Source organism: Dipodomys spectabilis, unplaced genomic scaffold (genome assembly GCF_019054845.1).
Source record: "Dipodomys spectabilis isolate Male_0828 unplaced genomic scaffold, ASM1905484v1 ptg000001l, whole genome shotgun sequence".
Taxonomy (NCBI): domain Eukaryota; kingdom Metazoa; phylum Chordata; class Mammalia; order Rodentia; family Heteromyidae; genus Dipodomys; species Dipodomys spectabilis.
The window spans coordinates 22695791-22713853 of NW_024870678.1; the positions used below are offsets into that span (position 1 = coordinate 22695791).

An 18063-nucleotide genomic window follows, 5' to 3' on the forward strand; every position below is an offset into this window, starting at 1 on the left:
TGAACAGCGATCCTCAGTTCTCAGCCTCTTTAGTAGCTAGGATTACAACCATTAGCCACTGGCACCTGGCTTATTAGTGTTTTTTGTTTGTTTGTTTACTTGCTTGCTTGCTTGATGGTCATGGGGCTTGAACTCTGGGCCTGGGCGCTGTCCCTCAGCTCTTCAGCTCTAGGCTAGCACTCTACCACTTGAGCCATAGGACCACTTCAGGCTTTTTCTGCTGAGGAATCAAACCCAGGGCCTTATGCATGTGAGGCAAGCACTCTACCACTGAGCCACCTTCTCAGCCCTTATTAGTGTATTTTAAAATAATATCTAAGCTTCTGCTCCAAAGATGTAGAACAGATAAGGAGTTGGGTTGGAGAATAAGGCAGTAGGCTCAAGTTTTACTTTACGAGGACAGATAATTATCATTACCTTTCTTTCCAGGTATCTTGATTGCTAATTGTTCAGCTAGAAGGAAATTTCCCCATAGTACTTTAGAAATTGAAAATTTTCACAAAACATTAAAACACAAATATGTCATATATGAATATTTCTTTTGAGGTTTGCCTTACACATAGCAGGAATAATGGATTTCTTTTATTTATTGGAAGAATTTACATCATTTTCTATCAAGCTGTCATCATATTTCTCTACTTCCTCTGAAGTAAAACTTCTGTAAAAAGTTGTCTTTCCTCGTGTTATTCACATCACTCTCTTCCCATTCCCTCTTTCCATAAAACTTTTATTAAAAGCACATTTTAACTCTATGGAAAATTTCCAAAGATAAAGCAATTCATATGCTCACCTTCCATATGCAGCCATTGTTATATTCTGTAATATCTGCCTTACTACTAAAGTAATTTATTTATATAAATATGTATGTGTTTAGCCAGGTGCTGGAGTTTCAAGCCTGCAATACTAGCTACTAAGGAGACTGAGATCTAACGATTGTGATTCAAAGCCAGCCTTGGAAGAAAAGTCTATAATATACTTTTTTTTTTTGCCCATGACACACTTATCTCCATTTAGCCAGCAAAAATCTGGAAGTGGAGCTGTGGTTCAAGTGACAGAAGGCCAGTCTTGAGTGTAAAAAGCCAAGTGGGAATCAGAGGTCCTGAGTTCAAGCCCCAGTACCAACACACACACACACACACACACACACACACACACACTCACACAAATAAATAAATATATTATGTATTTATATATTACATATATTACTTCCTGTGGAAGTGCTGCTGACTAAAATCATATATATATTAAAAATATCCACTTAAGAATTTATTGTTCACATCATTTTCCTGCATCTCTAAATATTCCAGCCTGTATTTCCCAAAAATCAAGGGCATTCTTTTGTGTAGTTCAATTATCAAACTCAATAAATTTACAAATGTAGCATTATTATCACTTATATATTTCCATATCGAAATTTCACAAATTATCTTTTTTTCTGTTATTCTGTTGTAAAGATGCTGTTACAGTTACATGAGAAAGGCTCATTGCCTTACTCTCAAATTATCTTTTTTTTAAATATTTTTATTGTGAAAATACTGTACAGAGGGGTTACAAGTACATGGTAAGATAATGAGTACATTTCTTATCAAGCATTGTAGCCTCCTCCTTTGTTTCCCCTTCCCATCCCATCCTTCCCCCACCTGCCCACCCAATCCTCCCCCCTCCCCCTTCTCCCCGCACCAAAGTTGTAAAGTTCGTTTTCGACATACGACTTGTACGTCTCATTGTTGCAATGGGTCCACCTGTATTCCTATTTAAACGATTTGTTTTTTCCCTTCCCCTCTACAAATTATAACAACATCAAATACAGTGAAAGTAGGGGTTATATCGTGGGAGAGGGACATACAAAGCAACAAAGAAATAATCTTATAAATGTGTTAGAAACAATCGCATGAAAGAAAAAAAAATTTGAATACATATCTTAGGGTTCATTTCCCTAACATCAACTTATCTGACCTTTTCTGCTTGACTCAGACATATACTAGTTATTGCAAATAAGGGAAACCATAGGACCTATGTTTCTTTGGGCCTGGCTTACTTCACTTAATATAATTTTTTCCAAGTCTTTCTATTTCCTAACAAATGGGGCAATGTCATTCTTTCTGATGGAGGCATAGAATTCCAGTGTGTATATATACCACATTTTCTGAGGGGCATCTGGGTTGGTTCCATATCTTAGCTTTGGTAAATAAGACTGCAATAAACATAGTCGTGCTGATAGCTTTAGTGTGGTCTTGTTTGTGAACATTTGGGTAAATGCCCAAAAGTGGGAATGCTGGGTCATAGGGGAGCTCTATGTGGAGTCTTTTGAGGAACCTCCATACTGTTTTCCAAAGTGGTTGAACAAGTTTACACTCCCACCAACAATGCAGTAAGATTCCCTTCTGTCCACATCCCCTCCAGCATCTGTTGTTATTAGAGTTCTTGATTATAGCCATTTTAACTGGGTTAAGGTGATATCTCAATGTTGTTTTGATTTGCATTTCTTTTATGGCTAGGGAGGTTGAGCATTTCTTCATGTGTCTATTGGCCATCCTTCTTTCCTCTTCAGAGAAGTTTCTCTTTAAGTCTTTAGCCCACTTATTTATTGGGCAATTGTTTCTTTGAAGATTTGTTGTTGGGGGATTTAATTTTTTGAGTTCCAGGTATATTTTAGATATGAGACCCTTGTCTGTTGTATGGCTAGTGAAGATCTTCTCCCAATCCATGGGCTTTCTATTGATCTTGCTAGCTATGTCCTTTGCCATGCAGAAGCTCTGCAACTTCATACAATCTCATTTGTCCAACCTTTCTTTGATTTGTTGTGTTTCTGGGTCTCTATTAAGAAAATTTTAGCCTGTGCCAAGGAGACCTAGGATTTCTCCTATTCCATCCTGTAATGTTTTCAGAGTGTCTTCTTTGACTCCGAGGTCTTTGATCCATTTGGAGTTGATTCTGGTGCAAGGTGATATATAAGGATCTAGCTTTAGTTTTCTACAAGTAGTTAACCAATTTTGCCAGCAGCATTTACTGAAGAGGCTATCTTTCTTCCATTCTATTTTTTTAGCTCCTTTATCGAAGATTAGATGGCTATAGGTCTGTAGGTTCATTTCTGGGTTTTCAATTCTATTCCATTGGTCCTGAGGTCTCTTCTTGTGCCAGTACCAAGCTGTTTTGATTACTATGGTCAAATTATCTCAACAGTGCCATTTACTGAAATTGTGTCTCTGACTCAGGCTCCAAACAAGGTTCATCCATTACATTTAATCTAGTATCTCTGTTGTTATGGAACAATACCTTACACTATCATTATATTTCATGATATTGACTTTTTTAAGCTTACAGGCCACTTGTTTTGTAGAGTTTCCTTCTCCCTGTGTTTTTCAGTATCCTTGTTACTGGAGTTAGTTACATATGCCCTTTGGGAAGAAAAACTCTTGTGATTCTGTAACTTCAGTGTGTGTGTGTGTGTGTGTGTGTGTGTGTGTGTGTATACATGTATGTGTATGCATATATATATATATATATATATATATATATATATATATATATATATTCTGAGTGACAAATGTCAGTTTCTCTCATTAGTGAGTACTGAACGTTTAGTGAGAATGGAATTCCATATCCATTTCACTACTACAATAACTTCCATTGCCCCCTCTCCAACTAATAAGCACCTACACTTTGATGTTGTGCAATTCTCTTGCTGCTTTTTACGTTTCCCTTAAGCATTTTAGTATCTATTAGGCATGTTAAATCTAGCCAAATTCAATTATTGCTGTGATGACTGAAAAATGATCATTTTCCAACCCTGTTATTCCTTTTGTGTTTATTGGGTGAGCTCTCTGTAAAGAGGGGCCTTCCCTTCTTCCCTTCTTATGAATTTATTCTCTTACTAGCTTGTCCTACTGTAGATGCATTGTTTCTTGTTTCTGTCAGTGGTTTACAAACTCTTCTTCATTATTTATTTTGAGCTCAAATTTTCCCATATTTACTTCAGGGAATCCTTGAAAAGTTATCGTCTGTGTAATTTTTAAATAATCCTATAATTTTTGGCTTGATTTCCTGCTACACTGAAATGGAGACCTAAAAATGTAGCTTCATTTCTCATCCTACATTCTCTCTCTCTCTCTCTCTCTCTTTCTCTCTCTCTCTCTCTGTGTCTCTCTGTGTCTGTCTCTCTGTCTCTCTGTCTCTCTCTCTCTCTCTGTAGTCCAATGAACTCTTTCACCAGAAGGGGAAGTGTGGTGAGGCAAATGTTCTTTAATATTTCAGAAACACTATCGACAAAGGAATCAATACTCTCCATGCAAAAAGGATTAGTAATTCCCCTCTCTCGAAAACAAGAGAGGATGATTCCTTTCTAATGGAAGGTTATCGTTTCCTGGTAGCCATCAACCTCTTATCTTGACAGGGAAGATATTTCAGTACTCATGTCACATGTGACATTCAAACCTTGACTGTTCACATCATGGAGACTCTCCTGGAATGTGCCGGGCATATTTAGTTGATTGTCTGTAAGGAATGCTTTGTCCCAGCTGAAATACTGTGGGTCAATCCTACAAGCCACAAAAGTGATGCCTGTTGCCAGTTTTGGATGTAGTATCAATTTTGTAGTCTAGTAGAAAATGCAAAGCTCATATATTAAGTAATTTTGCTTCTGTCATACCTTGTTCTATCTTGTCTTTTACCTGCATGGAACTCAAAATTATAACAAATACCCTAAACAGAGGAAAGATGAGGCATTCCCAGATGATCAACATGCGGGCCCCATTGTTTGGGGTTTACTGTGCGTGCAAGGCCAAGATTCAGAGCAGCCAGGCCTGCTTTCCTCTGCATGTGCTCCTGACTAAAAATTATAAAAGTAAATTTTTTTCTAATATAGATCTAGACTTGACCCTTGAAAAGAGGTAAACAAGTGCACATGGAAATAAGTATGCTGTGACCAAGGGTGTGGCTAGACATACAGCAATGCTACAAGCCGTCTTTGTGGGCTGCCTTCTGTCAGTGGCTCCTCACTTGTTTTCATCAGTTTATCATATCAAAGTATAGGATCAATTCCTTCATTCATGTAAGAAATGGAATGCCTACTGTGGGACATGCACTTCTCGAGATCTTTAGAGGACATGAACTATATGAATTTCAAAACTTCATTTGTGTCCTTGTTGATGATAATGAGGCTGGCATGCTTACATTGGTTGCATGCATTTGAAATGGTTCATGTCTTCCAAAAGTCCACTCAGAAATACCCTGATGTTTTAACCAATAAATTATATGAGAGAGAGAGAGAGAGAGAGAAAGCCAAACACTGGTAGATAATGTTTGTAATCCTAACTACTCAGGAAACTGAGATCTGAGGATCACAGTTCAAAGCCAGCCAGACACAGATAACAGTCCAGGAGACTCTTATCTCTTAATTACTGCACAAAGCTGTAAGTGTAACTGTGGCTCAAATGGTAAAGCTCTAGCCTTGAGCAAAAAAGAGTTAGGGAAAGCCTCAGCCAAGGACCAGCATGAAGAAGAAAGAACGAGGAAGAGGAAGAAGAAGAGGAGGAAGAGGAAGAAGAAGAGGAGGAAGAGGAAGAAGAAGAGGAGGAAGAGGAAGAAGAGGAGGAGGAAGAGAAGGAGGAGAAGAATAGAAGAAGAAAAAAGAAGAAATACCTATATATTTAGAAATACCTATATATTTAGACTATATTAAAATATGAAGCTGGGTGTGGTAATGCACTCTAGTAATTCCAGAACTCAGAAGACTGAAGCTGGAGGACGGCAAGTTCAAGGCCAGCCTGGGCTGCATAGTGGGATCCTGTCTCAAAAACAAAACCAACAAAATATGATATATGCTCCAGATCTAGAAGAATTTCAAGTATACCCAACTTAGGCTTCTAATTATTGAGATTATCTTTTAAATATCTCTTGTTTTTCTTTGTTGGTCCTGAGGCTTGAACTCTGGGCCTGGGCACTGTCCCTCAACTCTTTAGCTCAAGGCTAGCGCTCTGCCACTTGAGTCGCAGCCCCACTTCCCGTTTTCTGAGTGGTTTATTGGAGATAAAAGTCTCACGGATTTTCCTGCATGGGCTGCCTTTGAATCACAATCCTCAGATCTCAGCCTCCTGAGTAGCTAGGATTACAGGCATGAGCCACTGGCACCCGGCAATGTCTCTCTTTTTTAATACACTACTCTTTACATAATGGAGTTAACAGGCTCTCTTTTAGATATTTAAACTTCTGCATCTGCTTACTTTCTACAGATACAACACACTCAGGGGAAATTGGCACTAAGAAAAAGGTGAAAAGACTGTTAAGTTTCCAAAGATACTTCCATGCGTCGAGGCTGCTTCGTGGGATTATACCACAAGCCCCCCTCCACCTGCTGGATGAAGACTACCTTGGACAAGCACGGGTAAGCAGTCACCCCTCTCTCCCTGCATTACTCCACTGGCCAAGAACCTGTGCCTCTCATAGATTTGAGCCCTACTCTGCCTCTGAGAAGCTGTGTGGTCCTGGGTTAGTGAGTGGCTCAACACATCTGGATCTTTTCATCAAATATCAAATGAAAGTAAGAGAAAACATCTGCCTTATAGAGGAAATGCAGAGATTAATGAAGGAGAATACGTTTTTGTTCTTTTACAAATGCTGGGTCTTGAACCCAGGAGTCTCACACAAGCTAAGCACACATTCTACCACTGGGCTACATCCCCAGCCCAGAGGTAAGACATAGTTACATGCTTAATATACTCACGCTTGGCTCGTGCTATTTTCATTTCTATAAATGTATAAAATATATTTGTGCAAAGGTCAGTAAAATTAAGTGTTGGGTTCAAAAATCACTAATGAGGGAATAACTACATTTTTTAATTCATTATCTCATTGTTATGGGGACACTGAAAATAATCCACTAATTATCAACTGTTAATTTCACACAAGGTTGTAAATAGTGTATTCTTATTTTATTATTTTCAATCCATTTACCTATTTTTAATGATTTTACAATTATTTTTTCTAGACATTGATTTGACTGAAAACTAAAATTAAGGTTTGCCTGCCCCCCAAAAAAAATGTTTACAAGTTATCTCTAGCCTAAATTGCCAAAGGAATTTAAATTTCAGAAACAAACTGTTGCTATTGAACATAAGTTAAAGGAAGTATTTTATAACTTATCTACTGAGTAATATTATATTATCTACTACTAAGATATATATATATATATTATTAATAGATATTGTTAATAAATGAATAGTAATGTCAAAAAAACTAATTCCCGGTATGGTATCTGTAATTTTAAAAAATCATTATTTATAGCAACCCAGAGTTTGAGATTGGAGAAATGTTTGGGTAGTGTTTGCTTGGTGCTCTCTTGGTTGGTGTTTGTATGGTTGATTGGTGATTGACTGGTTGGCTGGTAGGTGATTAGGTGATAGGTTAAGAGGAGAGCAAGACTAAACTCCTCTAGTACTGGAACACCATGACAGAGCACTCGATCATTTCTCCACCCAAAGCAGCTACATTTTAAAAAGATGATGTTGAAGATACAGAAAGAACAGTGGTCTGAATGTCAGAAGTGAGGTCTTGAATCTGCCTTTGGTACCTTAAAAATAACTTCTCAGACCCTCATTTCTCTGATCAATTATGAGGTCTTAGAGTAGGATTCAGGTAGGTCAAGCCATTCAGAGGCAGGTAGAAATGTGAGCGGCTTCTCTTGTGAATGCCCTCCCAAAAAAGGGGTGAAAGTTTAAAAACATTGCTGAGGAGGAGTTGGATCAACTACTGCAACTTTTATGTAACCGTCTAATGCTAGCCAAGGTGTGTTTTTTCAAAAAGGAAAACAGAATAAGTCTGCATTACACAATAGGCCTTTAAATTATCCAATATTTTCAATTACCTACTCTTCAGTTTCCTGTGCAGCGGTTAATTTTACATTCAGCCCACACTGAGCCAAATAATGCACTCGGCAATGGTTTTCACTTCATTTTTCAAAGAATGTGCTGCAAACTTCCTCCCTAAAATATAGTCTATGGCATAGAGACTTTACCAAGCTTCAATGTGACTGAGAATAAGCCTGCTCCAAACACTCTCACCATACCATTAACAGTGTCCTCCTCACAGCAGCTTGCTGAAGGATTAGCAACCTGTTTTCCAGATGAGGAAACTGAGGTACTGAGAAGTTAAGGAATGTGTACAAGGACTTGTAGCCAGAAAGAGTTGTGGGTGACATTGAACCAGCCTGTCTCCTGAATAGGTATTAGTGAGTAAAGTAAGATTTGGTTTACTCCAAACCTGTTGTAGCGAGAGCCACCTGCTCTATACCCAACCTTTTAATTGTTTAATTGTTTAAAAGTAAATGTTTCAGTCCCGACGTGATTCATGTGGGCGCTATTTTCTGTTTGCCTTTGCAGCACATGCTCTCCAAAGTGGGAATGTGGGATTTTGACATTTTCCTGTTTGATCGTTTGACAAATGGTAAGTTACCCAGAAGAAGTGTCACCAAAATGCACGTGATAAAGGGGAATTCATTGCATTTTTAAAGTTTATTTTTAAACACTACTGTTCTTTTTTCCTTCTTTACCCATTTTTGTAAACCTGCACCTCTCAAGAAAGACCAGGATGAAGAAAAGTTAGTTCAGACCAAGAATAAGACCTTAAGAGTTTGACTTTAGAATCAGGATAGTTTCCTCCTGGCTGTGATGAGCTAAAAGGAATTAGGAACTGGCAGATCACCTTCCTTTCCTTGAAGAATACTTATGTCACATTCTAAAGGGAAACGTCTACTGCTAATGGAAAGCTAAAAACACAAGAGCACTTCAGTCCAGTCCTAACTTTTATGAGGCACGGTCTTTGTGCATTTTTTTTAGTGAGCTCAGTCTACATATTGCAGGTGTTGCTCAGATAAATTTGCAATCACTAGAAGCAAAAAGACTGCTAAGGAGAGAGTGCAAATGCTTACACGGAGCCAAAGAGAAAAGGGAATACTCATTAGTTTTGCTTTAAGGTTCTGTGCCTCTAAAAACCTTCTTTATCAAAAATAATACAGTATTATTGTATTTTCATCTGGCCACTAAATAAGCCTAGGCAAGCTTAAGAAGCCTATGAAAGACCTCATATTTGGTGCTGGTGTTACTTTCTCCTGTCACCTACCATCGTGTTTGATGTTATTTTTTACATTAAGTCATTATAGATGACTTGAGACTGTGCAGTCAAAAGGATATAGCCTAGAATCATGAAATATAACTTTACTCCATGGAAACATAACTTTATAACTTGACCAGATATGGATGGATCCCCTAAGATTGCATTTCACTTTGCTCACATTAACAGAGAAACTGGTAAATGAAAGTAGCTGTGAATAAAAGAACTTGTTTAATAGTACTAATTAAAAAATTATGTCATCATGACTATCATCGAAAGTAAAGTGAACCTGATAAATATTTAGTTTAACTCAGTACATTTGAGGTCCAATAACATGCTACAACTAGTTCAAAAAGAGACTTTGATGAATCACACGCACACATGCAGTAAGAAATGAGTTTCTAGAAAGAATAAGATTATATCATTTTCAGGGAAATGGATGGACATAGAACAAATCATGTTAAGTGAGGTAAGACAAGTGCAGACACAAAAAGCACATGTTTTCTCTCATATGCAGAAGCTAGATCTAAAATACACGAGGACCTGATGAATTATACAGGACTCTAGGCATTCACTCGCAGTGAGACCACAGGAGGATACTCTTAGGAGAGGAACACAAAGGTGCAACATCTATGTGCATCTGATCATATGAAATAATAGTTATTGAAATGAACTACAGGAAATGGAAATGAGAGGTTTTTTAAATCTTTGTTGCTGTTTTTGGTTTCTTTCCTTTTGTCTTGTTTGTTCATTTATCTGTCTTCGGGAGAGTAATAGAGGCACAGAAATGGAGGGACAGAGGGTAAACAGATGCAGCAATGGTTCTCGCTGGACACGGTTGAAAATGAACTATACAACTTATGGGTCAGAATGAGAGGGAAAAACTGGAAGAGAGAGAGGGAAGGGGATAACATTGTCCTAAAAGAATGTGCTCTTTACTTGACTTGCATAACTGTAACCCCTCTGTACATTACCTTTATAATAACAATTTTTTAATTAAAAAAAGCAAAGAAATGAGTTCCTAATTAGCTGCAAAACTGGGAGGGAGAAATGAAATCTATTGCTAGCAGACTAAGTTCATTCAGAAGTCCATGGACAAGAATCATTTGCAGTTGATTAATTAAACTAACTCTAAATTGAGACTTGTGAAATAATTCAAACACAGTGAAACAGGCAATTTATGAACACCAGAAATACATGCTTAGACAGCAAGTAGTTTTTCATTCAATAAACTCGGGCATCTTCTTGGCCCATTTGAAAGTCTTAAACTCTACAATCCTTTTCATATTCAAAATTATTATTGTTAAATTAACAATATGTCTTAAATGCTTATATGCAGTTATAGCTTTCATCTCTCCTTGCTTGAGTTCTAAAATGCCTCCTAGTCAAATTGCCTCTCAGTCAATATTTTTCATAGAAATAAGAATAAATAGCCTATCACTGTTAATCAATACATTTCTTTGGATACCCTACTAAATGTCACAGTCAGCAGGAAGTGACTTACGGCACATTTCAAGTGGTTATAACTGCGTTTTAAAAGAACATGCTTATATATTCCCATATACTGAGTGTTCTTAATATGTCAGTAGGCAAGCTCCTTTTAACTTTTTTATGGCTTCTGGCATAGGGAGAAAGCCTCATCTTTTTAGACAAACCTAGGACCAGATCCTAGTGATAATATCCTCTATGTGTGAATCATTTCAAATATGAAGGAAGAAAAATTATCCTATCAGAGGACATTATCACAGAGACTAGATCTTATTTTAGTCTTGATATTTTAATGGTGACAAAATAAGTCAAAACAGGTGACTGCTTTTCTCTAGGAAACAGCCTGGTAACACTGCTGTGTCACCTCTTCAACACCCATGGACTCATTCACCATTTCAAGCTGGATATGGTGACCTTGCATAGATTTTTAGGTAAGTCTATTTTTCCAGATTTCTACTTCAGTCTTGTGAATAATGGCAGAACACAACAGTCTTCAATATAAAGCATGAAGAACCGCAGCATGGTAGATAAAGGCCTCAAATCTTAAATGATCTTACCTTAATTTTTTTTTGCCATGCCTAGGCCTTGAACTATGGGCCTATGCACTGAGTAAAAAGTATATGAAGCACAATAGAAATATTTGGATCTAGCCTCAACATGGTTTCTTCCCATGGCTAATAGTATTTCAATTAAATGAGCAAAATAATTACCATGAATAGGTCCACATAGTTATGATTTGTAAAGATTCTTTGGATACATGTTTGTGCCCTGAGAACATGTGAAAATAGTCTCGAAAACTGAATGAACAGCACAATCTAGGACTGTTTTATTATTTGAGCTTAAGAGTACTCTAAGTCTTGGGTTACAGTGGAGGGGCATGAAAAATGATACCTTGAATAAGGTAGACAAAGCCAAAGAGGCTTCAGGTCGGTCCAAGCTGAAGATGATCCAAATTTGCTTGGATCAGTATTTGTCAATACTGTCAAGAGATAATCCAATCCCTGGAGATCAGGAGCCTGATCCTCCTGAGATTTTGAATGGAAGCTTCATCTATGACTTAGTATTCCTAAGCCATATGGCAGCACCGTTGAATAATTAAACTATGTTGTAAAGTAATATTGTCTCTCTTTTTCTACATGTTTATCATTCCTATGATTGAGAGCCTTCAGGAATGCCAGAAAGGAATGATTTGTGAGGGAGCTGGAACATCCCAAAGGCTTCCTAATTCCTTTTAGCTTTTCTCTGCTTATCTCTCCTTCTCTTCCCCACTACAGATAACTTAGCAGAAGAGCCAAAACTGTGAATGACCTTCCAAGGATCCACCAGCTATACATTGTTGGGGTCAATGATATTTTTCAGCAAAAAGCACCTTCAAAAAGTCTGACCTACTATGCCCTTCTCATTGGATGTTAACTGACTGAGTTATCTGCTTGCCTCCTAGTCATGGTTCAAGAAGACTACCATGGTCAAAATCCATATCACAACGCTGTTCATGCAGCTGATGTCACTCAAGCCATGCACTGCTACCTGAGGGAGCCAAAGGTAAAGCAGGCGCCAGCCATCCCCCTCCCCCTCAGCCACTAACTCCCTCGCTCCATGGTACACAATGTAGCTGAACAACTCTGTTAGTAGTCATTTACAACAAGGCATGCAAATCATTGCGTTTGAAGTTTCAGTGTCAGCTCTGAGATAATAGATGCATGGAAAAGAATGCGGGTTTGCTGACGTTCCCTTTCATACTGTATTTTTTTTATTTTTATGTGTTTCTTGCTTTTTGTGCCCATTGCGTGGATTAAACTCAGGGACTGGGTGTTTCCTGTCCCTGAGCTTTTTCACTCCAAGGTTGGCACTCTACCACTTGAACCACAGCTCCACTTCCCACTTAATTGAAGATAAGAATTTCACAGACTTCCCTGCCTGGGCTGGCTTTGAACTGGGATTCTCAGATCTCAGCTTCCTGAATAACTAGTAATACAGGCATACACCACCAATGCCCATCTCATACCATATTTATTTTCAAGGCAGCATAAGGACAAAAAGCAACCTTCCGGCTGGGAAGGTGGCTCAGTGGTAGAGCGCTTGCCTTGCATGCATGAGGCCCTGGGTTCGATTCCTCAGCACCACCTAAGCAAAAAGAAAAAAGCCGGAAGTGGCGCTGTGGCTCAAGTGGTAGAGCGCTAGCCTTGAGCTGAAGAGCTGAGGGACAGTGCCCAGGCCCAGAGTTCAGGCTCCACGACCAGACCCCCCCGCCCCCCCAAAAAAAGCAACCTTCTCTATGGACAGACAAATCTTCTGAGACATCTGATCTCCAGAGACCAACTCTTTTGTCACAAATAGCACTGGCACTGAGCTTTACTAGAAAAAACTTCCTACTTTATAGCTTTTTTTTTTTTTTTTTTTTTTTTGGGGTCCGGCTGTGGGGCCTGAACTCTGGGCCTGGGCGCTGTCCCTCAGCTCTTTAGCTCAAGGCTAGTGCTCTACCACTTGAGCCACAGTGCCACTTCCGGCTTTTTGCTTTTTGCTTTATGTGGTGCTGAGGAATCGAACCCAGGGCCTCATGCATGCAAGGCAAGCGCTCTACCACTGAGCCACCTTCCCAGCCCCTACTTTATAGCTTTTGATCAACAAATAGCCTCAGAATTCCTCAAGGTTAAAGCTCCATCTGTACTGAGCTAACGAGAAATCCTGATTCAAAATTGTCTTAGCAAGCCAACTCTGATTCAATAAACCAATCCAAAGTTAGAAAATAAAAACAAAATGGTAATGCCTATTATTAACAATCTAGGCAATTCTTTGCTGCAGAATGAATTGGGTGTTCGATAGAATGTACAGTATAAGCTTTCTTAAGATTTTGGGGGGAAATGATATAGTCTAAGACTCTCTTATTTTGATCAATTTTAACAAGCCATTAAATTTACCGATGTTTCACAACAACCACTAAAAATACAGATGTCAAGTAGGTAGACTCTGGGACAATGATGAGTAGATAAAGTAGATGCTTCATCCCTCTCCAATATCCCAAAGGCATTAATGGTTTTACTTTTTAATCTCTTTTTAGTCCAAAAGTTGCAATATATCACATAGTTAATTGTGTGTGATTCTCATTTTTCTGCTTGTTTTCCTGGCTAACCAACAAATTAATGATCTTGTCCCCTCCCCCAACTGTTTATTGCACATAAAAGCAGCACACAAAAAACTGACAACTCAGCCCACTTCTTTCAAGGAAGTGGAAAAGATACAGGTGTTGAAATACACAAGTAATTCCTCAAATGTGTCTCTTACTTGAGCTTCAACATTTTCCTTGATTTACAACTTAAGGAACAAGGCTGATGTTAATTCCTGCCTTCTCCTTGCCCACCAGGTAGCAGTTTGCCAATAAGCTATGCTGTTGCGACAGAACAAAATTGAGTGGCAGTCAAAAGCAGGCACTGGAACGATCTGCACAATTTCACTTTGTGCAGTCACTTTCCACAGAGCCTTTTCTTTGGTCCTTACAGTTCCATGTGGATATCACCTCGATGAATACCTCAGAGGAGAGGTCTGGCTGATAGGCCTGAAGAACACTTCATTGTGATTGATTTAGCCAGAACAAATGTCACCATTTATGGAAGCACACTCATCAATCCCCAAATTTTATTTTCATTTTTTGACAGCTGGCCAGCTTCCTTACTCCTCTGGACATCATGCTCGGACTACTGGCTGCAGCAACTCATGATGTTGACCACCCAGGGGTAAACCAGCCATTTTTGATCAAAACTAACCATCACCTTGCCAACCTGTATCAGGTAAGGAAGCCCAGCATGCCATCAGATCCCGTAGAGTCAATTGCACGAGGTCCAGAGTTCCAGTCTGGATTCTGCCAGTGCAGATAACTTCATGTTGGATATGCAGATCACATCCAAAGAGCATGAGTTCGAAACCCACAGATCCAGCTTATCCTTCAAAGAAGATTAAACTTATGTGCAAGGATATCAAAAAATGCAAATTAGGGCTGGGAAGGTGACTCAGTGGTAGAGTGCTTGCCTTGCATGCATGAGCCCCTGAGTTCGATTCCTCAGCACCACATAAACAGAAAAGGCCAGAAGTGGCTCTGTGGCTCCTATGGTAGAACGCTAACCTTGAGCTGAAGAGCTGAGGGACAGTACCCAGGCTCAGAGTGCAGGCCCCACGACTGGCAAAAATAAAAATAAATAAATAAGCAAGCAAATTATTCCAAAGTAGGTTTGAAATTGTCCTAAATCAAACATGATCCCTGATCCTACTCTCCCATGGTCTAGAATAACAGTCTCCAAGGAATTCCTTACTCAATTTTAAGTTCAGATATTTTTCAGCAAATTTAATCTCTTTTCTAAAAATAAGCATTCCAATATAACCAGCTTCTACAAATTTTGCAACATATGATCTTATGTTTCTAATCAGCTGCTATTCATTGCCTACATCGAATGATGTACAAAGATGTATAGGTACAAAAATCAACAAAACAATCTCTGTTATTAAACATCTGGTCAAACTCAAATGTCAAAATTAGCAAAATCCAGATACACTTAATTCCAGTTTGAAAAAAGTTTGAGGAGTTAAATAAAGGTACATCTATAGATAGATTTTTTTTTACTCTTTAAAGAGCAAATACTTGAGCTATTTTTTTTGTTTTGTTTTGTTTTTGTTTTTTGGGTCCGGTCGTGGGGCCTGAACTCTGGGCCTGGGCACTGTCCCTCAGCTCTTCAGCTCAAGGCTAGTGCTCTACCACTTGAGCCACAGCGCCACTTCCGGCTTTTTTCTTTTTGCTTATGTGGTGCTGAGGAATCGAACCCAGGGCCTCAGGCATGCAAGGCAAGCGCTCTACCACTGAGCCACCTTCCCAGCCCTTGAGCTATTTTTTAAATGAGAAAAAATGCTAGTTACTACAATAAAACGAACTATTTTTTCCCAGAGGAAATTTATCATCTGAACTGTTAGCCTGGCCCAAATAGGAAAGAGAAAGATATGGCAATGGAGAAATTGGAACACTAGGCTCAAAATCAACGCTCAAGATATTATCTTTGTCAGCCACCTACCCAGTTGGTCTTACGATCTCTTGGAAGCTGTCTTCCAATTTTAAGGATCAAAATAGAAACAAATCAATATCATATCATATCACAAACACACACCCAGTGTCCTAAAGCCACTAGAATAAAAGCTCAAACTTATGTGAAAATGGCATCTAGTAACTTTAGGGGATTGGGGTGGGGGGGGGGGGGGATTGAGATAGATGGAAGGGATGAAACTGATCAAGGTGCACTGTACTCATGAACTTATATGTTAAGCTGAAACCTCTTGTACAACTACTTAATGATAATTTTTAAAATAGATTTAATTTTAAAAAGCTGAAAATTAGCAAAATCGATATTCTACATATTAAAAGTAAAATTATTTTTAAAAATCTGAAAACAATATAAAATCTTCAATTTTGTCCAATAATTTATACCTTATGACTGACTGTAATTGTTCTTTACCCACTTTACGGAATTCAAAATAGATGAGGATAATTCCTTATTTTAAAAAAATCTGGCTGGAAAAACACGAAGTAAATGACCAGTCAAAAATAAATAAAGGGGTCTGGGAAGGTAGCTCAGTGGTAGAGTGCTTGCCTTGCATGCATAAGGCCCTGGGTTCAATTCCTCAGCACCACATTAGCAGAAAAAATAAATAAATGGCTGGGAAGGTGGCTCAGTGGTCGAGCGTGCACCTTGCATGCAGGAAGCACTGGGTTCGATTCCTCAGCACCACATACACAGAAAAAGCTGGAAGTGGCACAGTGGCTCAAGGGAGATAGTGCTAGCCTTGAGCAAAAGAAGCTCAGGGACAGTGCCCAGGCTCTGAGTTCAAGCCCCAGGACTGGCAAAATAAATAAATAAATAAAAATAATTGTAAAATCCTGTTCAGTAAATAATATAACTAATCTTTATTCAACACTTATTATGACCCAAACACTGTGCTAAGTACATTCTATGTATTATCATGCTTAATCTCCACAGTAGCCCAGTGAAGTGGTATTATTAACATGCCTGTTCTTCAGAAAGCAGGTAATTTCATACTGGAAAATTTCAAATCCTCCTCCTGATTAAACAGCTAATTAATGGAAAAACTGGAATTAGAATTAAAATCTTTTATCTGCAGAGCTAAAGTGCGTAAGAACTATACACACTGCCTATGCTACTCATGATGACCTGCTATGTGCAAGAAGCTAAGTACTGTCCTCCAAGTCCTCCTTCTAGAGAGAGAGAGAAGAGCATTACAGACCTCGATAAATACTCTAAAGTATATGGCTGTAAAGAGTCGTGATGGGAAGACAGAGAGGAGAGGGAAATTGTCCTGCAGATGAGTTAGAGAAGGTAGGTGATGGAGGAAGAATAACTTAAATGGAGCCTTCAAGTGTGAGTACTATTTTAAATAACAAAGATGAAAAGTGGACATTAGGGTCAGCATCTGCCTTATTCCTTTCAGCTTAATATGTACACTTTTTAGTAGGTGAGATGGAATGGCTCTGCCAACAAGTCCCCTGCTGTTAGAATAGTGTCCTGGACATGTCATTGTTAGGTGTATATTGTGTTTCTAGTAGAAATTGCAAATGTCTTGTACAGGACATGACCTGTACAAATCACTCTGTGTTAAGTGTAGGAAAAAAAAAAAAAGGTATAATCCTTCTGGTTTTCGATCTAAGACAAAAAGCCATCCACTGAATAAGCCATGAGTGACATATGCTATTTTCAAATCTTTAACAATGTAGCCTTTTAACTACAAGGGTGATCAAGGGCTTGTTATTTGAGACATAAATGGACTTTCCGGAAACCATGTGCAAATTACAGGCTGTACCTATATACACATTTTCTTAGGAAAAAGAATCTATTGTCACGTTTTAAAGGGAATTTCAGATTCAGGAAATCAGAAGAACCATGGTAACAAGTGAAATAAACATGTGTACATACATGCACAAAAATTATATACTCACATGCACAACAATCAACAAGTATACCCTCGGGAGGATGTTCCAGGAATTCTGGGGCTTTGGGGACGCCCTGTGCGTGACTGCACTACAAGCCAGCTTACTATAAATGAGATAAAATGCAAGAGAGCTTCCTCTCCCTCCTGTTGGCTGTGCTCTTTTATTTCGGATAAATAGGGTCATTACATAATGTGCACATGTGTTTCTGCCCTGAGATAAAGAGGGAGCCAGTGCAGCGGGAGTGAAGGTCAGGTCAAAGGCCACCTTCTCATTGTCTGCTGTCTGGTCCAAGCTGAACTGCCAACCAAGTTCAGCCTGAAGGCCCCGCAGATATTTCCACCTGACACTTTGCTCATCAGACTGGAATCCAGCCAAGTCTCAAGGTACACCAAAACAGAAGGAACATTTGAGAATTCTTACAATGTATCAGCCTTCCTTGCATTCCCCCTCCCACTACACATACACACACACACACACACACACACACA

At 38.8% G+C, this 18063-nt stretch overlaps 1 protein-coding gene across 2 annotated transcripts in view; it reads left to right on the forward strand.

Moving 5' to 3' along the window:
• Pde7b (phosphodiesterase 7B) overlaps positions 1–18063 on the forward strand; it is a 307803-nt gene that overhangs the window by 264932 nt on the left and 24808 nt on the right. For both annotated transcript variants that reach the window (XM_042702651.1, XM_042702571.1), the window contains 5 exons: positions 6231–6382; positions 8376–8439; positions 10929–11024; positions 12035–12135; positions 14247–14378. In XM_042702651.1, coding sequence (XP_042558585.1) covers positions 6231–6382; positions 8376–8439; positions 10929–11024; positions 12035–12135; positions 14247–14378 — 545 coding nt within the window. The remainder of the gene's footprint in view (positions 1–6230; positions 6383–8375; positions 8440–10928; positions 11025–12034; positions 12136–14246; positions 14379–18063) is intronic.